The sequence below is a fragment of the Strix uralensis genome, chromosome 3 (assembly GCF_047716275.1).
Source record: "Strix uralensis isolate ZFMK-TIS-50842 chromosome 3, bStrUra1, whole genome shotgun sequence".
In the NCBI taxonomy this organism is placed as follows: Eukaryota; Metazoa; Chordata; class Aves; order Strigiformes; family Strigidae; genus Strix; species Strix uralensis.
This window is the reverse complement of record NC_133974.1, coordinates 95,479,816-95,504,575: the sequence shown is the minus strand read 5'-3', so window position 1 is coordinate 95,504,575 and position 24,760 is coordinate 95,479,816. Positions and strand designations below refer to the sequence as shown.

Below are 24,760 nucleotides of genomic sequence, written 5' to 3'. Positions count from 1 at the left end.
TTTCTCCCTTTCTTTCTCTCTCTGCCACTGTTTGAAGGTATTAAATCCTGCTGTCCACACAGGACTGAATTCAGGCTTTATTTCTAAACCACCATCAACATACTAATACTAGATTTCTGATATGTAAGACTGACAGACTCAGAGGCATTCTCCACAAATTGGAGACCAGAAGAAAAGGTTCCTATTTGAACTGGTTCTTAAAACCTGGGATCTCTGTTCAGAAACAGATATGAGTTTGCATCACGATTAAATGGAGAAAAGACATTTTAGTTTAGTCACTCCAGATATGAAAGACAACTTTTTTCTGGAACATAAAAATGATAGCTGTAATATCTGTTCATTGTGTGGCCCTGTTGCCTACAACGCGTTCAGCGAAGGCCTGCAATGGCAGCCAGCCTGCCCAACCCTTCCTGTAGGCTCCAGTGCCACCTTTCTTACAGTGCCCAACTTACTGCAGTAGCAGCCTCCCCACGGTGTCTTGCCAGTGAAGGAGGACACCAGCTTTTCCCTCTCTTCTGTGCTAGTGATATTAGGTATCAAAATCCCTTCTCTGCTTTACCTGTGAGCCCCAGTAATGTCCTTCCCGCACTGCTCTGTTAATGGGTGCCAGATTTCCACACATTATCATGATAATGGATATTCCAGTTGTATCTTTCCACATTGCTCTCCAAGCAGATTTAGATGCCAGCATTGCAGCATGCCCTACAAGCAGTCCAACTATAAAGAAGGGCAAAGGAATTTAATCTCTCTAGTTTTCATACAAGGCATCCAGACACTCCAATAGAGAGCTGTAGAATAACTCACTTCCTACTGCTGAGAATAATTATTTGTTAGTTAATGTATAATTGTGTAACTAGGGCTTTTCCCGACATTAGAAGGAAATTTGAGAGGCAGGTCTTCAGCTGATACATGCAGCTTTAATGATCTTGTCCCAAGTGCTTGTAAAAGACTAGTGTTGAGACAAGCCCAGAACTAAATGAGGCCTTGTTTATTAAGCAAGGCTGCTGTATTTGCACTAGACAGCACAGCAGAAGAAAGACGTTTCTGACAGTTCTTTTACTCAGCTGGCTTAGACATTGCTTATTTGTCACATTTTAATAGCTCTGTGTCAATTATTAGTTCCTTTAGTCAAAATGAAAGTTGCATTGTCATCTGTTTATAATAGACACACATTGAAATAACATACAACACAGTTAACGTCAACTGGCAGGTTCTGGCCACTTCTGTTTAGTGAAAGCAGCACCGTTTCTTTGACCCAGCTAAGGAAAATTATGGTTTTGGTAGGGCAGAGGCAGATGTCGTGTGGTCTGTTGTAGACATAGTACGATAACTTCAGCAAGGCATCCCAAGCCTGTCCATGTCCTTGTGGCACAGTGGCAGTCATGCAAGACTGTAAGCTCCAGCCTACTTTTAGACTTATCTTGGAAGTGGGGGGGTTGTAGTTTCTGCAGGACACATTTCTGCACTCAAATATGGGCTGTGGTAATCAGATCTCTCTTATGAAAATTAAGGGCTTCAGGCTTCTTGGTATCTTGCCAGGGCAACCTTAACTTGGGCAAAATGTTGCTGCTCCTCCTTCCCCTGTGAAAATTTCATCACAAAAGTTGATGATGCAAGTTGCTTTATAGGATCACAGACACACCTTTTATTAACTCTGATGGTCACTGAATTGCAAAAGATCGGGGGAGAGAGTAGGGAGTGAAGCAAGGGTAGAAGATGAAGCAGATCTAAGAGCCAGGCTCCCCGGCCTGGGGAATCTTTATTGTTACAAGTATCCCCAATCAGTGAGAGTTCTTGAGCAAAGGCTGCTGACCTCAGTAAGTGTTTGCAGATTGGTCCCATTATTTGCATACACTTCCTTGTTCCAAATAAATCTTAAACACATGCAGGGAAAGCACTGAATTTTCTGTCCTGACTGAAGCAATGCCGTCTGCAGAGTTCACCCATCTCCTTACTGACTCAGTCTTTTAAAATAAATTAACTACCCCATGTAGTTTTTATTTCCTCCTCCTCCCTTTTTCTCCTTCTCTCTTTGGCAAAAGAAATAACTAATATTCAAAGGAAATGAGTTGTGAAACCTCTAACAGCCTGCTAACCATTAGTTTCTATAACCCATGTTGGCAATGCAATATTCACTGGGGACCTCTGCCTGGCTCAGATGGTCGTCTTGAGTGAAAGCAGCAGCTAGGGACATTCACCTCTGTTTGAATGCCCTTAGAAAGCACCATATCACTTTATCTTTATCACTGGTGGGCTCAGTGTTCCCTTCCCCATCCCTCTTCTCTCCCTCTCCCCACCAACTGCTCCAGAGATTTTTGCAGATGTACCAGATCCCCAGGTATAGTTAGGCGTTGTCTATTCTTAAGCTCTCTGCCTTTCCTCAACTCTGATTCCCATCAGGCGTCTCCCACACCTCATTCCTGGCATCATTGTGAGTCCGACCTCAGTTATCAGGACTTATCCACAAGCTCCTAAAGGAGAGCACCAACGTGGGCAATTTGAATCTGCTCCCATTCACTCACTGCTTCCTCAGTTTCCCTGGACTTTGTTCCAGTTCTGAAACCAGCAGGCCATTGGACAGAATGAAGAACCGAGCACTGCTGAGGTGTTACACAATATGAGGAAAACCTCCAGCATCTGACTTGCTTTCCACCTCAGTCATGGGTTATCTTGCAATTGACTGTGACCCTCCACACACATCTCTCAAAAGCCATTGAGAGCCAGGAGTGTGGTGCTCACCATGAGACCAAGACCAGTGTAAGTTATAAGTTGCAGGCAGCTTTTTTGCTTATATCTGTGGCAACAGTCTAGCTGTTGACTGAAGCACTAGACCAGGTGGATTTTTTCCTGATGTTCTAACTCAGTCATTTTTGTGACAAGTTGTACCTGCTAGTGAGACCTGGATTTGCTTGCTACTTCTACACTGGGTTTTGGCATGTGGGAGGCACCACTGGAAGGCAACAAACACTGAAATCCAAGTTCACTCCAAAGCTTCTTAATATCTCTCCTGATAATGGTCTAGAAGGGTGCAAACCATAAGTTAAAAGCCACAAACAGCTTGCAAGCACTTCACTTGCAGGATAGCTGTGGGTGTTATGGCTCAGCCGTTGCTGTCTTCTTTCCCAATACCAGACATGATGGAGGAGGGACCACAAAGGACCACGTGACAGGCGAACGGGCTGTGGAGGTGAACTATGCCAGGTACGCTTGTCTTCTTACAAAACTCCTTCAAGCATAGAAGGAAGAGGCACATGCCTGGAGACAGTGTGGGCCATGACCCTTCTTTCATTCCAGGACACCAAGCACAAAAGCAACTAGCGTCCATAGAAAAAAATTCTCAAAAATTCATACTCCTTTAACTCTAAGTAGCCAAATCCCTCACTTGCTTACTCTATCTTTTTTTCCCCCAGATAAGACCCGATCTAACCTCACTAGCTGTTGCTGTAGGATTTGGAACAGAATAGGTGATAAGAATATGATACTTTGCAATGTTTTTAGGGTATATAGCTGTCCTCATTTGTTATCCTCAAGACTCTATTCACCCAAGAGGGAAAAAAAAAAAAAAAGCCATCAACCTTCCCTCTGCTTTTCCTCTGCCAAAAATAATGTGGTGACTTTGTTTCTATAAAGAGAAGATGTAGGTGGAAACAGCTCTTCAGGCATGTTGACTAACAAAACGTGAGCCCTACATGCCAGGCATGGAAAGGAGCCCGATGTGGATGTGGGAACTGGCCGGTCACACACAATGTCGTCCGTTGCACAACCTGGCACAGAGACATGTAGCTGCGCAACCCAACTGGGAGACGGGGGAGGCCAACAGCTCCTTGAATTCTCCCCTGTAATCTGCCCCTGTCACATTCAGGCAGACGCTGTAACACTGGAGAAGACTTTTGCACTGCGTGACACAAGATTGATAAAAGTTAATTTAAACTGGTTTGGGAAACAAGTCTCAGAGCAATGTGCAGACGTTCATCCATATTACTATACACAAATAGAATGTAACTCCTTCTTAATGACACAAAACCAAGACTGGCAGTGGTGTTTTACATAACAAAATAACAGATTGTTGCATTATTCACTGACTCTGTTACCATGGTGCTCAGCTAGCTTTGAGCATACTATCTAGAATAGTAATGTGCTCCAGGTATCATGACGGTAAAACCCAGTCTGGGACTGACATTGTCCAAGTTGGGATTTTTTGTACAGCTGTCCACTGAACTGTCTAGATCGCTGACATGAATATCAGTGTGACGGACTATCATAAGCCTTTGGTACTACCAGTGTTGTGTGCAAGACTGATGCCATGGTGAAGCAGAAAGAGTAAAATATTTCCAAGGAAACGGTTTCATCATCCAGTTCTGAAGATCCAATGACTGCTGTGGATGGCTGAGAAACAAGGCAGTCAAGGAAACACACGCAGAAAAAATGTTGAAATACCTGGACTTCCTGATGAAGACGTTTCTCTCGAACACTGCAGGTATCTCAGTGAAAAACAGATGATCCAAATGCATATTTTTCCTTGAACACATTACAGCCATTCCACACAGGTATTGTACTCATCACCAGTTATTCATTAAGCAGCATGACTAACATCTGTCATGTGGTGTTTGTTCACTCATTATCTGCCCATGGGTGAAGAAGTCTGTTGCAGTGGTATGCAGGTTGTTTTGGTAAAGGTTTTTATTCTTTTTTTATTATTAGTTAATATGCGTTACGGTACATTCAGGGCACAAAACATGCTATGTGTAAATACTTAGGCCAAGAGGTGTGAACAATCCCATGGAGAATTTCTGAATTTTCTACAAACGTCTCATCTAAAATTCTGCATCATCTGCAGACCAGCCTTACCCTTTCTGTATGCACTGGACTGTACCAAAGAAGCTAAACTGCTTGACATGATAGCACACCCCTCACCTTACTTAAAACCATACATGGCTCGATGTATAACACTTGAAAGCAGTGCTGAAGCTCTCCAAATTTAATGGCTAAAGTGAAAGATCCACAGTTGACTGGCATTATCGAGAACAAAGCCATCAACCAGCCAGAAAATAGACTTCCAAGTGAAAAATGACAGAGGCTTGAAGAGAGGCTCATAGTTCAAACACAGTACAACATGCAATCTTTGCCACTACATGACAGGTTTCCTTTGCCCAAATAATGTCTTTTATTTGCCCCATCTAAAACATTTTCTGACATTTATTCATTCATTTCAGGCTGTTCTAGGAAACATCTGTACAGCAAATGTGTCTTAGACATACAGCTTGGATGAAAGAGATTTCCTTTTGGACTGGACAGCCTGAAATAATGACCTATGCAAATAATACAAATGATTGATACTTGCAGTATTGCTCACCACAGTGCTATCTGCTGTTTCTCCCCTGATTTTTTAAATGAGATTTAAAAGCCTTTGAGTGAATAACCCCAGCCTTTTCATTAACTTAGCTATCGTGAAAAGCTGTGGGGCCTATGTGGCAGGTGCTGTGGGTTAACAATAGGGGTACTGTTTAATCCAAGGGAAACAGAGAGTAGAAAAGAGCCATGAATAAAAGGATATGGGATCTTTTATGAGGTCAGGAGAGGCATTTTAGATCAGGAGCTACAGAAAACATTCCTTCTTGCCACACTCACTTGGACAGCAGCATGACATTACGCCTTGTTCTGCAAAAGACAGAGGAATCAAAGTGAAATATCCAAATGTGAGAAGTTTGTTGATACTCAGAGGATCGCCTCTACTTGTAGGAGCGGTTGGCTATGATTCCTTGGGGATTAACCTATTCTTCTGGATGGTGTTCCTTACCAGGCTGGCCTCTTTGAAACTCAGAGAAACACAAGGAGACAGTTTAACAAGTGTGATAGCATTTCAACACAGGGAAAAATGGTATGTGATTTACAGGTTGGTTTGTTTTTAAACACTGACTGACTCAGTTACTGAGAGCACTAATTATGCAAACAGTGATTGGGAGTTTAGAGTGGAAAGTAGAAATGTTGAATCAAAATTGCAAACAAACTTTCTATAAAATGCCTGAAAGTTTTTGCTCTCATCTGTGCTTTGTAACTGCAGTAGGTTCAGGGTCATTCGTGTCATTCCTTGTGCCTTTAAGATAGTGTTTCAATGGTATAAATGGGCCTTTAGAGACTTAGAGACAGATGGAGAAGAGTACAGTTTCAAAATTTAATCAAGTACCTTCCAGTTACAAAGCACAGATGTTCAGGGTCAGGAACACACAAGTGTAATATTGCTGTAACGTGTCGGGCTACTGATGCTGCTGTTGGAATAACCTAACCATTTGCAGGTGACTCAGAACAAGGTGCGAGAGCACCAAAAGGAAAATTATATCACAGCTTGCCTATGGGAAGAGTTCTTCCTCAATGCTTTCAGTCATTTGCCATAAGTATTTACATACGTTACAGTTTTTAGCTTTCATTTTAAATCAGTGAGGCAATGATGGATGCTGACATTATTCATTTATATGGCCAATGGCTTTTCAAGTTTTGCAAAAGTCTTGGGCCAAGTGATAACACCTTGGAATAATTTTCATGTGGTAATTATGCATCATGAAATTTGTCTTTTCCTTTTAATTAAAAGTTCTGCCTTGCAACTTCATGAAACATCCCCCATTTTTGCCTTAATAAAAAAAAAAGATTACTGCAGTTCTCTGACACTCATTATTTTTAAAATGTTTATTATGATGCCTTCTGTTTGATCTCTCCTCTAGCACATATAAATGCTTTTTTTTTTTTTTTTTTACTACTACAGTTTGGCAACCCTTTTCTCTTCTTAATGTTTCCTTTACATAACTGGGGAATCCCATGCAAAGACAGTGATGCTGATCACGTAACATGCTTGTGGATTTTGTGGTTTCTCCAGTCCTGCTTTTAGGCTGCCAGGAACCTCCTGCAGATGTATTTTCACTGAGCACTACACACGTTAGCGGGAAGGACTGCTTAAGGGCCGTGTAACTTTCTGTGGGCAATCTCACAAGAGCATCCATTGGGCATGATTCAAAGTTTTACAGATAGGTGCTCTGGATACCTCCTATCCAAGCCACATTCCTTTGCCTTCCACACGCTCTCCTTTTTGTTTTCTCATACTTTGTTGCGTATTTTCTACTTGTTTCCTTCCTCTCTCCCATTCTCCTCCATTCTCCCTCCTCATGTTTCAATTATGTCCGCATGAGAATCTTCAGCTGGCTTATCTCAGCCTTTTGGTGTGTGGACTCCAGCTGACATACCTATACATCCCACAGTCCTTAGTGTTGATGCAGCTGAGATGGACAACTCTGTATTTTGAGTGTTTTCTTCCTGTCGGGGGCAGAGGGGAGGCTGGAGAAGGCAGAAAATAAGTTACCCCACAAAACCAATGTTTGTAAGATGAACCGTGTCCGCACCAGAAGCGCTTTGCCAGGGTGCACTACATATCGCTACAGCCTCTCCCCCCCCTTTAACCCTATTTCCAGCCCCACTCATTCAAACCAGCGGGGTTGCCTTCCTTCTGCCTTGAAGCGGGAACATGGAGGAGCGCGCACTTGCGCGTGGCTGCAGGCAGCTCCTGGGAAAGGCTTCACGAACCGGGCGAGCTTTGAGCGAGCTTCAAGCATCTCGTGGAAAATCACCAGGGGGGTCTCTCCCTGAACCCCAAGCTCCCAGACGCGCACACGGGCGCCCACAAGAACACTTACTGGACGTACAAAACGCACGAAGGAAGGGAGATGCGGTTCCTGCTGTGAAGGATCTGTAACGCACGCGTGTGGACATCTCGGGGAAGGGGTGAAACCTGCCGGCAGCCCCCCTCCTTTTCTCCTCAGAGCTCCTGCTCGCCCACCCCCCCGCACTTGGCCGGGTGCAGGAAAGCCGCAGCTCTGGTTTCACGGAGTCAGAAGCCAGAAATTCTGCTAAACCCGGCAGAGCGAGGGGAAAAAAGTGAAATAAGTCTGAGGGATATGTCACCCCTTCTTCCCTTGACTCGAGGGAAAATACGGAGGGGAAAACACGGTGCAGGGACCACCCTGCTCAGTGGGGAAGGCGCCCGGGGCCGGGCTCACCTCAGCGGCCCCACACCCGCTCCCAGTGGTGGGGCGGGAGGGGGGGAGAGGTCGCGGCCCTGCTCCCCTCCCCCCAGGCGGCCCCTCACGGACGGGCGAGGGCGATGGCGGTGGCCAGACCCAACCGCCGCTCTCCCGCCCCTCGGCGGGGCCGGCCCAGCCCGCGGCGGGTCCGGCAGCACCGCGGGGCGCCCCGGCGGCCTTTCCCCCCGCGGCGGCCCCGCATGCGCGGGCGGGCGGGTCGGGGGGGGGAGAAAGCGGGAGGGCACCGAATTCAAATCGCCGCTGAGGAGGGAGGGGAGAACACTGGGGGAAGGAGGCAGCCGGGGGGAGTGGAGCGGAGCGGAGCTGAGCGGAGGAGGGAGGAAAGGAGGGAGGAGGCGAGAGTGGGAGGGGAGTGTGGAAGACTCTAAGGGAACGCGGCAGAGGCCGGGAGAGGAGGCACGGCGGACGGCGGGGCAAGGCAGAGGTGTCAGGGGGAGGACAGGGCGGCTTCGGGCACCCACGGCCGCAGCGCGGGGCAGCCGCCCCGGCCCGCCCGCCGGCACCATGGTGGACAGGGGCCCCTTGCTGACCTCGGCCATCATCTTCTACCTGTCCATCGGGGCGGCGATCTTCGAGGTGCTAGAGGAGCCGCACTGGCGCTCGGCCACCGACGACTACAAGCGGCAGAAGACGGAGCTGCTCAAGCAGTTCCCGTGCCTGGGCCAAGAGGGGCTGGACAAGATCCTGCAGGTACAACGGGCGCCGCCGGGGCGGGGGCCGGGGCCGGGGCTGGGCCGGGCCGGGGGGTGCCGGGCGGCGGCGGCAGCAGGTGCTGCCGGGCGCCCCGGAGCGGGAAATACCGCGCCTTTGGGCGGGAGGACAAGGAGGAGGAGGAGGAGTGCTGCCGGGCTGGAAAGTCTCTGGGCTCCCCGGGAAAACCGGACCGTAGCTCCGTCCTTGCAAAGCCCGGTGCCTAAAAACTGTCCCTCGAGTGGGAGCGCGGGGACAGCTCTTAACCATAACTACTTAATGATAGAAGGATTAAATGGGTCCGCGTTTCCTTCTCTGCCCCCCACCCCCCCGCCCCAGGTGGTAAAGGAGCTCGAGGTTGATTTCGGTTTTAGCTGGCGGGGGCTGGAGGAGTTCACGCACGGGGTGTGCTCCCGCAAGCCCGTCTGCAGCAGCCGTGAATACAGCTCTTGTTTTAGCACCCGGGGTGGTTTCTCCTGCCTCAATGGATGTTGTGTTTTGAGGAAGGGAAGGTGAAGCCAAGCGTCTTGCTCCTCTTCTGTTTGGTCTGATTTCCTTTCCCTCCTCTTTTTATTTTTTTTTTTTCGGACTGAATACTCTCGTTGTGAGGAAAACGTGTCTGGGGTCCGAGTGCGGGTCCGGGAGGTCAGTCGGGGTGACGGGGGGACAGCTGACTGCCTCGCACGGAGGGATGCTCGCAACTCTTGCGTTGTTTTTTTTTACTTTAGGAGAATGACTTCTTTCCAAGCCATAAGGAGTTGATAATCGTCCTATCTCGCTCATCTGGCAGAACGCCTCTTCAAAACTAATTATTAATCAATAGCATGTATTAAATCATAGCGCAGTATAAACTTGGTTAGTGCCTTTTTATGGATGTGGTGCACATTAAAACATGGTGGCAAGCAGTTGTGAACCATGAAAAATAGGCTGCCCAGATATATGGGGCTCCAGCGGTGAGAATGAGTCATTTAGGAGTTTATTTCAGAAATGTTTATATTGACTAGATCTTCTGGTCATTGTGTTGTGGATTTTTTTTTTTTTTTTTAAATTCGCTAAACGTCTACGAAAATGCTAAAATATAGAAGACAGGGAAATGGCTCATTAGTTCTATTGGTGTAATTGATAATGTGCAGGCTTAGAAGAGGATATGGTTCCTGGTCTTAAAAGTTTGTGGTTTCAGTTCTGTTTCTTCAGTTGGTGGCTGCTTTCTGTCTGCTTCAGATAGCAGAGCTTTCTGGTGGTAGTGTCCTTACTGTTACCATCTTAGTACCATATTAAATATGGTTTTTGTGGTATACAGTGGAACGGGTGGATGGAGACTTGAAACTATAAAGGGATGTTGGAAAATAAAAGACATGCTATGTTTTTTTGAGTATGCTTTTGCTGTTCTGGAATCTTACTGAAATCTTACTCTAGGTTATATCTCAAACCTGTTTTAAGAAAAAAACCCCTTATTTGGATTGGGCTGTGCATTAAGTCTGCATGCTTAACTTGCTGCAGACATAACACTGAATCTAGAGTGACTCAATTTAGGATAAAATTCATGTTGGTATGATGGAATCATTAGTTGTTTTGTTTTTTCTATGATCCTTATCACAATTAATCCTGAAGTGGCAGAAAGATTTTTTTTTTTTTTCCTTAAAATACAAAATGACAAAAAAAAAAGTTGGGCATTTCATTAGACTGTATGACAGAACACATCAGAATGGGGATGGGTGCAGAAGCAGTAAGGAGGAAAAAAAAAAAAAAAGTAGTATAAGGCGAACTATGGCCAGATCGGAATATTTGATTTGAGTATCTCTCCAGAGCACGATGTGGAGGGCCTTCTCTCTTCAGTGCCTGTTAGCTCGTGGTGATATTCTCATATTCATGTGATTTCAGTTTTGCCTCTGTACTACTTCCAATCATACTTTACTTTCCATGTCCAGTCTTGCTGGTTTGACGATCCGTCATAGATATTCTGTCGTTTTAAGCTCAGGTTAGCTAAAATACAAGTCTTACCTTGCTTTTGTTTCACTCTTACTGGTAACTGGAAACTTCACTGCCTGCTTTCTTCCAGGCTTGTAGTTTTGTTCCTGTTCTTACTCAACTTCTATATGGAAAGTGATGGGAAGAAGGGGAGTGGCGATTCTTACAGAGGAGGATGGCAGGGTGAAATCTAGCCTAGCTGAAGCTAACTGGTGTGGGGGGAATTGTGTAAGGACATCAGAATTTCATCCGAGGAAGCAGTAAAGTATATCAGAAATAGTCTTTGTAGTTGTCTGTTCTCAACCACTATCCAAGCTGCTTCTGTTGAGTTCTGCTGAATCTTTAAAACATTACTAACATCTGTTCTCTTTTGGCAAATCCTGATCATCCTGTTTTCCTATTAAACCTCCAAATTCATTCTCTTAGAATACAACCAGAATATTGTTGATTTGAAAACGTGCGTTTCCACATACCACACCACCCCTAACCCCTACCTCTGTTTTGTACCTCTGAGCCTCTTCCTCTAGCCTCTTCCATGGACTCCCTGAGCTTGTTCTTGGGATTTTGCGTGATTTGACTCATTTCTCTGCTCTTGCTTCTTTTTAAATGGCCTTCGGTCTTGATCTTAGAGCCTTTTCTCTCACTCTGCTTGCCTTCCCAACTGACACTCATGTGGACTCTACAGAGCCACATTGAGCTTTTTTATTACTTCACTGATACTCTTTTTAATATCCCCTTTTAAAAGACACTGAATAAAGTTCTTCAACAAATATCACCAACTATAGAATTTTAAATGATTGATACTAAAATGCAAGGATGCCAAGAAATGTTCAAGTTGAACTAACAATACCAATTTTGTTTCCAGAAGCAGCCTGAAAGGTGACAAGGACTGACTTATTCAGAGACCGATCTCTCTGCTGCCCTTGTTCCCCACCCAGGTTAGCTCGTGTGTTCATCTGAGCCTCATGTTAGCTGTAAGTGCAATGGAAGCTCTGTGTGGAATGGCTACAAAGTTAGATCTGTAGTGTGATCTTAACTACTTAAAAAGACAAGTAGGTTATCAGCACGGATTCTCATTTCACATCCAGACTACTATCTCTGTACCAACAGTTTAAGTGATTGTTAAGTGGGCTGTATTAGATTAAATACTGTCAAAAGTTTATATTCTGTAATAAAAATTTCACAATGCATTACAGTGCAATAAATGTTTATTGAAATGTGTTTAACACACTTTCAGAAACTCACAAGCTGAGTATTGTAGCATATGCTGAAAAGAAAGCCTTTTTTCCCCAATCCTGAGAAATGCCTAAAAATAAACCTGTTTAAAAACAGCTTTTAGAAGTCTCTTGTGTGAAGAATCCATTTGCTTTTCATTATTCTAAGTACCATATTACTTATCATAACTATAAGAGGTAAAGGAAGTACTTAAACTGTCCTTGGAGTAATGCTAACTAGACCCTGAGATTAAAGGTTGACTCACTCTGGACAGTGTATAGGCTGGTTGCTGCCTGCTTGGGCTCTTCTAGGTAAAGCTGATTGCCGGAATGAAAATGGGGCTGAGATGCTTCACATGGCAATTTATGTAGGCCTTCAAAGACACACAGCCACAATCATGTATTGACACAAGGAACTGTGTAATTTCTCCTCACTATGTGCAATTACCTTGGAATAGAAATGTCTCATAACACTATGCAAAAAATAACATTAACTATGCAAAAATAAACATTTTTAATAGTGATGTAACTGTGCTATATTTATAGGCATTGTAGAATTTTAAAAGTAGGTGTAACACTTCTGTCTGTTGATAAAAGTCTATGGCTTGTCCTTGCCACTTGCTGCTGTGGCCCGAAGTCCTGAGACCCTTTAGGAAGGGGGAGAAGGCAGAGATCCACAGTGATGATACCTTTGCCTACCCTGCTGTAGGAATGAGTTTTGGAGACTGAAGCAAATGTAAGGCAATTCTGTCATTTCCCTCTTCTCCAGTTCCTTACTTTTACTCTTTATTGCTCCATCCTGATTGTGAAACATCAGCTTAATGATAAAGGAGCTATTCATGCAAGGAGGAGCCCTCTTGACCCTCATGTCAGTATTCACATGAGCAAAGGTTTGCCAACACTGAGCCACGTCTTATTTACTGGGAAATCTCTTTTACTGGCCCACCAGCGTCATCAAAAAATTAAATGCTTCCTATTGATTAACAGCAAAGTTGGTGAAAAGAAAGGGAAGAATTTAAAGATGGGGTCAAAATGGTCACTTTCAAAACAGCAATAAAATGAAAAGAGAAACTGCTGGCTCTGCTTAGGAGAAGTAGGCAAACATACTATGTATGAGAACAAATAATTGAGGCCTTTATTTGAGAAGCATACAAGACTCTAAACAGGCCTGAGAGATAACTTTAGAAACCTAAATGTTTAGACTTAAAGCCCAGTGCTGTGAACAAACATTTAGAAGACTTTTAAGGAGAGCTTCTGCTGGAATATACATGGCACACAGGAGGCTTATGCTAAAGGAAGTAACAGTCAAGTAGCTTAATAGTAGTTTCTCCCCTCTATTTTTTAAAGCCAGGATGTCTTCTCCACTCACAAATAAGAACAGGTGCATTTACGGGATTTTGGTTTGTGTTTGAGGATGCTGAAGTTTGCTTCTAGATTTGTTTATTCTTGGAGTTTGTCAGTTTTATTGTGAAACTTTAAAAATACTCTCCAATTCTGAGCACTGTTTCCCACAATGCTTTACTTCCAAGCTGCTACCAAAAGGTTTAAATCTATGTGCAATACTCTTGAGAGAGTCTGCAAACTATAATTTTCTTAAAAACTTGAGCTAGGTTTGAAATGCTTCTCATTAGTTCACAATGTAATGAAGAGATTATGGCTTTTGCTTATGCTTTGTAGAGTGATTTGTTTTTCAACGTAAAGTTAGCAGAGGCATATTTTTCATAGTCTTTCTCTTCCCCTGCATTCTTCGGGAGGTGCATTCTATACTACTAGGGTTTGTTTGTTAGGTCTTTAACTTCCTGATCCCTTCAATCTTAAGGTATTGAGGGTGGGGGAGACAAACAGGAGACTGAATTCCTTAGCTGAAATGCCAGATGAGCTGTCCCTTTCAAGACTAAGACTTCTGTGTGGGCTGAACAAAGCTGAGCAGCTATCAGACAAGGACAAGTAACTGCCAGTGGAAAATCTTTAGCTGCAAAGTTGTTAACAACTACATCCAATACCTCTGGTGTAAAGACTTGACAGTGCAAATTAAGGTTTATGCCTAAGAAATAGGTAGATTTTTTCAAACGTATATCTTTAGTTACGCACCCTCTAAATTTAGCAGGGGTGAACTGAGATGAAAATGTAGGACCACTGTCCACAGTTCTCTGTGGCATCTCAGACTATGAGTTATGGATATAGCCAATGCAGCATTAGGAGAAGAAAATTGAGGGCAGACAGTACTATGTTACTTCACAGCTTTTCTCTGTGTGTTTCTACACACAAAATCAAATGTGAGCAGGCATGCTTTTCTGTTGTGTTTTCTTTCTTTTTCCCTGTTTAACCATTAAATTGTTTAAACTTTCTTGGAACATAGTTAAACAAAGCTGATAGTGCATACACCGCAACTCTGCTGATGAAGCAATAGCAATCGATCAGAAGTTATAATTTTTCTGTTATGGGCTTTTCCATTTTCCTGGTATGGACTAAATCCTTGAGTGCTTGTGGCATGTTGTCCTTCTGTTACTTTAGGACAGAATGTTTGTATTACTTAACATGTTACCTTCTGCTGCTAGGTGTGAGTTCTGGCAAGCTCTGCTCTCGAGATTGTGGCACGCAAGAGGATTTTCAGGTTATCAACAGCTTGTTGTCCTAAAAGATTGGGGAACCCCTGCTTTGCTTTATACTGTATATATAGTTATTGCAAGATAGCTTCTATAGCCAGTGAGGTTACAGCGTAATGATGACTTTGTATAGATTTATTTTTTTACAAGAAATTGTTGGTTTTGCTATTAATACTAATTAAACAAAATGAGTTGTTTTGTTTTTCTCTGGATGCTGTTGACCTTCAGAGCAATCACATTTCTTGCTGGTACTGCAAGTAGATGTCAACAGAGTAACATAAAACCAGAAACAAGCTGGATTGCAAGTGCCCGGCAATAGGCTGATTAGCAGGGGAGAAAGTGAGAACAGTTTTGCGTTTTGGTGCTATGGACCTGCTGATCACAGTGCCTGTATCTGCAGGGATTCTACTCTGTGCTGACTCTGTATGACCCTGTGGATTGAATATCTATGAGCAAGTAGCTAAATTTCTTCATGGAGTTATGCCTTTAGGTTTTGTTTTAGTCCAAAATGAGTTCTGCTCATAAACTCTGAGTCTGCTCTGTAATATGAAACAAAAGATGGTAACAGGACAACTGGAAGAGTTGCACTCTTCATCTAAATTAAAATACCACTGTGGTCACACCTGAAGCTCTCTGTGGTGCTACAGACATCTTCAGGAGAACCACACTTATAGGCGGATTAAAACCCTAAAATATGGCATGCAATATGCACTCTGCATTTTTTCAGCTCTGTTTTATTGAAGGGATGGCTTACGCTTGAAGATGTAACTTTGTCTTCCTTTATTTCCTGTCTTTGTTCTGATTCAGGTTCCTCAACAGCACTGCTGGTTCTAGTGTTACTAGATCTCTTCTCTAAGGCACCGGGTTCTTTAGCAAGGAACTTCAGACTGGCAGTTTGTTTTCTGTGTCCATCCATCTTATTTTATTATGTCTTTATATTAGAGTTCTTAGATATTACTGTGTTAGTTATGTACTTAACATTTTAATTGTAGGCAGGAGAGTTCCCTCCTAGGCATGTCTTGCCCTAGCAGCTCTATTTACAGTCAAATCAGTAAGGAAGTTATAATTTCTTTTTTTTGGCATTGTGTTGTGTGAACTCTAGTGGATCAAAGGCACTGTTAAGTGCAAAGTAGCTTCTGAAATGTTTTAAACTCAAACACTCTTTTCTTAAGAGAAAAAAACATGAATGATGAAAAAGGAGTAGGAAACTAATAATAGGTTGTATATCATAACCTCTGTTGAATCTGAAATCAAGTTCCTTTTCTAACAATATGCATATCTGTAGTGTTTCTTGTGACAGACCTGGTTTTCTAACCCCTGTTAGGGGTTCAATTGTTACAGATCAGCCCACCTGTAGGACTGTATCTCTACCTTAATGAAAAGGTAGACACGGATTGTGATTGAGCAAACTGGCAAATACTAAATTGACTTTGTTCTATGCTGGCATCTTACAAATATTGTGTAAGTATGTTCCAACTGCTGAGAAATAAAACTCAGACCCATGTATCTCTGAGGTTGCAACAAGTGCAAAGAAGTCCCAGTTGGACCTATCACAAGTCTCTGAACTCTGATCCCTCTTAACAACAAAGAAGTCAGTTATTTAGCATTGATTTGGACTCCAAAGTAAGTCATAAGATTGTCAGATAATGGCAGCTAATGAGTGGTAGCTAAGGGAACTGGAAAATAATTCTGCAAAGGTTGGAAGGTCCTGAGGTGGAAAGCATGGTCAGATATGATACAGTATTTTTGGTGGCTTGGCTAAAATATCAAATTCATCAGTGATGACTCTTGTGTGTGACCTCCAAGTGCTCATATTGCTGCTCCTCTTTTCTACTCCCAACCCACTCCAAGGGAGTAAAAACACTTTGGAGGAAAGTTGCTCAAGAATCATGTGTGGTCCCTTTCTAGAGAAACAGGAGCTGTAAGTATGTTTGTTCTGGCCTATGAGGGAAGTGAGGCTGATGAGTCTTCTTCAGGCACCAAAGAAACAGGGGAGGTGTTTGGAGCCAAGCAGCTGTATAAAGAGAAGGGCTGTAATCAAACTCACTGGTGGTACCAACTTCTCCCTTGGTTACTCTTGCAGCAGGCTGGCTGGAACCCTCACCCCACTACATGTTCAGCAGTTACAGTTGCTGCTAACCAGCTTCACAGACCATAATGCAAATATGTTAAAATCAAGTTAAATAGTTGAACTGTGATAACTTGCCCATTAAGTTAGAATTTCAACCTTCAGGCCTGTGTAAGGGGTGTACGTGACTGCAGAATGAGAGGGCAGTTCTGTAATCAATGCTTGCCTTGTTGGCACAAGGGGTTTTGAAGGGCACTGGATTTTGTGCTTAGAAAATCTCTCTTTCTTATTGCTATCAGTGGACTCTGAGAGCTTTTCACCTGTGTCACTATCAATTTACCCTTTTAAAATAATACTTGTGTGTTTCCAACCTAAATTTTTTTTATCGCTTTTGGAGTGGAAGGCAAGAGAAGGGAGAGGAAGAACTAAAAACTTCGAAGCTGCTTCTGTTGTATCAGCAAAACCAGTAGCTAACTTTACTGTGTCTCTACGTGACTTGTTACAATAATAGCAGATTTTCAAGGTAGTATCTTAGCTGGATTGTGACTGTAGGATAACTGTTCTTTCACAAAGTTGCTGCGTAGTCTCTGCAAGGTCCTAAACCTGTCAACTTGATTAATGAAATGAGCATAGACATCTTTATCTTACATAGAAGAGAAGTAAAATGTAGTTCACGCTCCGAGAGTGCCTTTGCTTCATTTGCATGTGTTTTAAGAATGCTTGTTCAGCTCTGCTACAATTAGACAGTTGGTTTTTTTGGACAGATGTCCCTGCAGCTGTCTGTTTGTTGTTGTTTTCTAGTGGAGAAACACTGCAATAAATTAGTTTCACACTAGGCATTGACTAGGTGCTTTCAGCTGAATTCTGTGCATTTTTCTTAGGAAAACAGTCTCACTTATTTGAGGTAACTGCAGCTTTTCTGTGGTTTTGATGACTCTCTGAGCATCTTGTATGCTGAGCAGCTTTTAACCTTGAGGGTTCTTTACTTAGCAGTGTGCAAGCTTCCTCTGTCTCAGCTTCTGAGAAGGTAATAGAAGAACAGAACTGCCTGCTGAACAGTTAGAGGTATTAATTGCAGGAAATAAAGGCTAGGAAGGAAAAGAACGTGGCAGCAAGTATAGTGCTTCTGCCGGCCGATTCCTTTTCCCTGTAATAAAGTAGCAAGAATACAGCAAAGTGGTTTGGCTTTTATACCTCCTCAGGGATGGTGGGACAGCTGCGAAGTGACAGGGTACAGAGTCTGTTAATGACCTGCTACATGCCAATGCTGTAAGTTACTCTTTGCCTTGAACTTGTCTCCTGTTAGATGTTTAGGAGTGACCTGCAAATATATGGGATACTTTATGAATCTGGAAGCGTGCACAGTTTGGTAGTCTTAAAGTTGAAAGATTTTTCAGTTGACTAAACTTGCTTTTTTACTTATTCAAAACACTTTCTACAGGATATATGCAATGACTTATTTACCATAGATTTTTGCCCAGGAACTAAATGTGATATGGAACTGAAAAGATTATTGAAGTATTATTGAAGCAGTATCTGCTCTGTTTTTTTTGGTCAAAGTTATTGATTGGAAGCACTCTTGGGAAGAAAGTCCCTTCTGTGTACTTAGTAATATAGTGCTGCACGTAATAAAATAGCAGAAGATTGTCTTCCAGTGTACATGTTGTGTGTGTGTGGTTTTTAATGTCACACTATTCCTGCAAAAATAGGGCTTATGTGTATGCTGACACAACTGCGGTTAAGAAATGTTCTAATGCATAGGCAGCTCTTACCAGCAAACTGAAGCTATTACCAGTCTAATTCACTCACCCAGCAGCAGAAACAAGATAGACTAGGCAAGTTATGCCATCACAGGTCTGAGAGTGTCCAGAACAGACTGTTTCCCAGCATCCTTATCTTAGTTACTGACTGCACTTCCTTCTATCCTGTCATAACTGTGCTGGCAGATCTCTGTATCTGTATTTGAAAACACTTGTCCAGAGCAGCCTCTTGTCCTTCCCCAATCCTCAAAGATCAGTCTTGAGCTAATCCAGTGTTGAAGGGATTTATAGTAAGTAACATAACAAACTTTTGTTTCAGGTTAAGCCCTGGATAAAGCTAAATACATAGTAACAGAAATCACAAAGCAATAGTGTTTCTGTGGCACGTTTTTCCTCCTTGTTACTCCTCTTAACATAAACCCATCACCTTGCTATTCATACAAAGCATCCTGCCCATGTTGACATTGGAAGCCTGCCTTGCCCTGCCTCCTCCTCCTCCTGCTGTCTGATGGACTGATACAAGGAGAGAGACTAGCGTGGCTGAGGTTATGTAAAGTTTTTAGTTGACCCTGGAAACTCTCTGTTTGGTTTAACAAGGTGAGGTAATAAAGGTTCTACCCCAAAGAGTTAATAGCCAACAGTGTGACTCTTTCTTGCTCCTATTCTGTAGTTCAGAAGTCTACCTGATTAAAAATGTTACACTTAGTACTCTGCTCCACCCAAGTCTGATCACTTAGTTTTGTTTCATTGATTTGATGCTATTGGGACAAATAAGATTTTTATTGTAGCATGTGTAAGCTCACTGAACTGTCAGACAAATAACCGTTGTTTTACCAGGACCTCCTTTTTTTTTTTGTTGTTGTTTATCCTTAAGATAGGTTGTTAAATAGGAAATGAGATATGTGATGCTACTAGCACGCTTTGGCAACAGCTTCTACTTTGTCTTCAGAGAAGCAAGACCTTTAATGTGTTGAAATTTGGGGATGAAATACCAAAATGTTTGTGAAACCAAAAGCCTGTAACATTCTGGTCCTAGCTACTAAGAAACAAGCTCCAAACAGTTTTTAGGGTGTTCTAACAAAGTGACTTTCTGTAAATTTCTTAATCTGAAGCATGTTTTTGTGTATGGCTATAAATGGGAGAGAGCACAATGTGCTTCTTTAATGCAATGCTCTTTTATGCTGTAATTCATTCACTGAGACGAAAAGCTTATTTAGGCCTCTGTAAGCAAATCTGTCAAGCTTGCATCACCTGTGTTTTGACTTGTCCTAATGACCTATTCTTATACACTGAAAGCATGGGGGGTGGGGTGGAAGCTTAATTTTAAACTCGGCTTCCCTTTTACTTCTCCTGTGTAGCATCAAGGCTTTTCTGTCCAAATATTCCAGTTTATACCATATTATGGATGGGTGAAAATCTGCAAAGATGAACTAGATTGCTGGGTTGCTGCTCCAGGTCTTGAGGCATTGTTCGAATAAGGGGGGGGGAGGAAATTGCAACACTTCAAAGATACGGTCCAGCCTTTCCCAATCTAGTAAATTAGCTCAGTAATCTGTTTTCATTGACACTAGGATTGTTTTGGTTTAATTTAAATCTACTCAAATCAACTGCAGCTAAACTGAAAATACATTATTTTGGAAACTCAGACTGCCGCATATGTTAGCATCTGCTTATGCAATTGGTACCAAGTCTGTTGCAATAGTCTCATGTAAACACTGTCTGGTTCTAACCCTGCCTAACGTAGGTCACCAACTGGTGTGAGGGCATGATTAAACTCTTGACTCTTCTGCTTCCACTTTCTTATCTCTAAAATAGGGACAACAGCATTTTCCAAAGCCCTTTTAAAGGGGAGTTGGCTACATTAGTCACCATGTATGTATTCAGATAGGAAGGAAGCCTAATCTGCTATTATAGATTATTCCAACTTCTTAATTTCAGCTGATGCAATGTAGAAGTTGTTGAAATAATTTTGGGGGTTTTTTTCCCAACCAAGGAAATGTGTGTTATAGGCATATTGGCACAGAAGCCCTCAAAGTTAAGCTGTATTAATGAAAGCTATGAAAGTCTGATACGTTTTATTTCTGAATGAGAGTAATTGGAGGCCAAAGAAAAGTTGGGACACTCGGCATCTGTAGAACAGCTGCAGTTCTCATGAAGCAGTAACCTTTAGTTAATTTGTCTTCAAAACATGTCTGTGTGGAACTTTGGGAAAGTGAAAAGGAAACAGTTCTATAATTGCATTAATCACAAGAGCAAGGGAATGCTGGTAAAGCAGTGAATATGCTTTTCATCAAAATAGTTTATTAACTAGTTCATTAAACTGCAATCTAGTTCTGAAATTAATAGTGGAAAAAATCCCTATCAACTGTTAAATTCTGTAGTCCTGATCTGTCAAAGCAGCCAGCTGCCTTTTCAAAATTGTTGGTGTTTACATCCATTGCATGTAAGTGGAAAGGAGCAATAAAATTAAGCAGCATTAGTTCATTCAAGCATAGGAATTGCAAGTATCACAAATAGGTAAGCTTCAGTGTTCAATTCTGCAATGACAATATAGTTCCAGTTAACTAATTTGCTGAATTATGAGTTTCACTTATTATTTAACTCTGCAGAAAGCCACAAAAAGGAAATAACCTTGCTGATCTCTTTCCATTAATATCCCTCACATTGTCCTATGAATTACGACTTATAGGAAAATTAGCTGTCCATGCTATACATCATACACAAGTAACTCTTAAACAGTGCATGCTGTAAAAATATTGACATACCTCCAAGAGGTTAATATCCCTACACATAAGAAACTTTTTTCCGGAGGAAACAGTAACACCTATTTGTACTGCAGAGTGGAAGTACAGTTCCATTTGTTCAAATGTGGGTTGTTTTTTTTTTTATGGGCTCTTGCTACCTAAGTCTCACTTGACTTCACATTTCATCTTAAAATAGAAACTATTCCAAAACTTGGGAGTTTATGCAGAATTAATTCATTCTCTCATTACAATAGTTTACCCCTAGTTGTCTTTTTTACACAGCTGGGCTGGGAGGTCACTAGTAAAGTGTGCTGTTAGCTAGTTGTAACAGCAAAGAGACATTTAGCAGCAGGACAGCAGGGATTGTAGTGAGGGGGAACTTAATCATTCAACTGTAATGGTTCCATTTACCAAAAAAACCTCAAAATTCACCATGTAGCAGCTTACAACTGCTTGATTTCTGATCAAACAGTGGCTTTAAATTCTTCTGTGCTTTCTCTTAGGGGCTTGATTGCATGCTTGATTTCATCTCTAAGAATGAGAACTGCCAATGTAACCATGAGAGAGTTCATTATTGTACACTTAAGGTAGAAAAGCAGCAATAAATACTTCCAAAGAGCTGACTACTCACGGTTTTTCTGTCAAGTCATGTGAGCAATGCTGTCTTGGCCTCAACTTGCCTTGGTAAGGAAGAAGGGGCATTTGTTTAGGTCCAGCCTTGTTTGGGCTGAACATCCTTCTGTGGCCTTGTTCTTGAATTTACTATGTGAAGAGACTTGGGGTGTTCCTTTCAGTAGATTTACTTTGGGAAAGCAATGGGGAGTTTCCAAGAAGATGGAGAAAAAGGCAAAACACAGAACTTGTTGCAGAACATGAAATCAATAAGTATTATCCAAATCCTGGCTGGAAGAGGATAACTGGTTTCCACAAACACACATGTACACAATGTGAGGACTTTTTAGAAAATGCTTATGTGTCTTTTGACTTAAAATGTCTCAAACTGCCTAATTTTCAAATACTATTTTGTAAAATAGGGGTTCATGACAGAATGCTGCAAGGATAAATGTAACTCTTGCTTTGCTTTTTACAAAAAAACCCCCAGAGACCTACCCTTCTTCACTCCTTCTTGCCCTCCCCCCAGTTGGGTAGTGGTTCTGCTGGAATCCTTGGTTAGTGTTCTGTTTCCATTATCAATTGGAATATTTCATGCAAATTTGCTTCAACTGAAGAGGACAGCTCTTACGTCTGTAGCTGTAGATGTAACAGTCATCTGTAAACCTTCAGTAGACCAGCACTTTGTACAAGTAAGGAGTGCAAATTATCATTAGAAAATAACCAATCCTGACTTGTACTTCTCTTAAATGTGGCCTTAAGATGAGGCATCACAAAATCAGTGCGGCAACGTGTTTACTCTGTAGAAGAACCGCTATTGTATTCAGTAAAGGAAATTACCTGTTTGTTATGATGCTCAAGCCTTATTGAAAGACCTTTTTAAACTCTTGTTAGAAGTCTACCAGGAAAAAATAGAAATCAAGCTGGTGCTGCAAAAGTTCTGGTGTTCTATTTATCAGTACAGTTGTTTCTTTCCAAGTAATTTGTTTTACTCTAGCATTTATCTCTCGCCTACCCTGCATCAAACCACGACACCTTTGAATGGTGCCACAGAAAATGGTGAAATTGTTTACTCTTTCTCACAACTTCTGCCTGAAGCACTCCTCTCTTACTAAGAGGATTTTAATGTAGGACAATAATATGCTCCCCAATGCATTATAATTGTAATAAGGGTTTCAGATTCAAAATCTTACCTGTAACACCACATTGTAGAAATATTTACTTTAAACCAATCACTGTTAAGTTGGATCTTGGTTTAGATAGGGAGGTTCATCTACACTACCATGATGAATGTTTTGATTAAAATCTATTGCATAGGTTTAGAACCTAATTTACAGCTTAATTTCACTCATTCTCAGGTTCTGTTGTTTTGTTCTTATACCAATACTGGGTTTTGGTTTAAATGGCTTTTGTTTGTGGTCTTGCATTGTAGTTTCCAATATAGAACAAAAGAAAGCAATGTTATCCCCTCTCAGCCTTTATTTTTGAAGTACAAATAACCCATAATAGTATCCTCATTCTTTTAGCCCTTGTCTGCCTCTGTTCCCGTTTCTTGAAGGCGAATGATCAGAATTGTAGAAATCATGCCAGCTAAGTTTCACCACTGCTTTGAAGAATGACAGCAAGACATCAGGACAGGGATTTCAAGCGTGTAGCTGTTCCTTGAAGTTCTTCCCCTTTTGTTTTTATTGATGTGCTTCTGTTGTTGAAATGCCTAAACTGTATGACTGGACTGATGAGGTATAATAAAAAAATGTATTCCGCTTGCATTTACTGCTGTAGGTTATGATAGCACCTTTATGTCAGAGAATGGGAAAGGAGAGGCGGAATAAATTGCAGTGGGTGACTAGGACATCTTAAAGCTGACTTTAAAAATACCCAGTTTTTGGAACATGGTTCTTTAGTCAGGTATGTTACCCTTGAAACTAAAGCAGTGATGATTTAGTGTATGATTGTCCAGGACTGTTTACAGGCCTCTCAAATCAGCTGAGCAATAAATGTTTCAAAAAGGTGTTTATATGTTGAAGGCATGTCAAAGTCTATAATATCACTAGATTTACAGGGTGCCCAAGTACACGAGTAATATGAATGAAAGGTCTGGTGCCATCCTTGCTAATGACTGAAATTATACCAGTAAATTACTAAAAGATACGGCCAGTGTGCCAGCTGATTGCTGTGTCATTGCTTTTTTTTTAAGCTTTCAGCACTGCTGGGGCTTATCACAACTCATGTGCTACCTGTTTAAGACCTTATCTTCTTTAAATAAAATTGATGACAAAACCTATATTGCTTTCAAGGTCAATAAGGTCCAGTTTCAAGATACAGAAGTTCTGGAACCTCTCCTCTTACTTCAGGCTAATTGAAGGAGATAAATTTTAAGCTGTATTTTGCTAGTCTGCTCTCTCTTGTGGAAGGATATAATTCAGCTAAGTCAGTTGGTTTTCCAGTGGTTCTCTAATACAGGCAGGCATTTTCTGTTGTCAAATCAACACCCTTTCCTGGAAGACTGTTTTTCTAGTAATTTTCAGACACTGCAGAAGTTGGGAAGCTAGGAGTGTTAAGTGGTACATTTGTTCCCCCCCATTTGTTTGTCCTACAGGAGATAATTCTCTCTTCATGTCAATGGTGATTATTTTCCAGGATATTTTCCATTAACTTCAAAACTCTCATCCCCTGGTCTCCATGCCAATGGACAAAAAAACCACAAATGCCTCCCAACCAAAGAAAACCAAACAAATAAAAACAACAACAAAGAAACTAAAACAAACAAAGAAGTGCACTTGCATCTTGAGAAGCATCATGTCCTCAGGAAGGTTCTCTCGATTAGGTTTATTATTCAGCTGTAACTTCCCATGCAAAACTCAAAATATCAATACATTTTGTGAAGCTTGTGTTCACCATAGTGGGATTGAAGAGGTGATGGTGCTAGTTACCAGTGCTGACTGAGCAGGTAATCTTGCAGTACATTACAGTAATACTGTTTCTCCAGGTAGAAGCAACCGTAAGGACTT

General features: G+C 41.9%; 1 protein-coding gene across 1 annotated transcript in view; it reads left to right on the top strand.

The window, feature by feature from the left end:
- The first annotated feature begins 8,377 nt into the window (after window positions 1-8,377).
- The window catches only part of KCNK5 (potassium two pore domain channel subfamily K member 5), a 36,905-nt gene continuing 20,522 nt past the window's right edge, over window positions 8,378-24,760 (top strand). Inside the window, exon 1 of the mRNA XM_074863487.1 lies at window positions 8,378-8,777. Within this exon, the coding sequence (XP_074719588.1) occupies window positions 8,592-8,777 (186 nt within the window). The 5' untranslated portion in view covers window positions 8,378-8,591. The remainder of the gene's footprint in view (window positions 8,778-24,760) is intronic.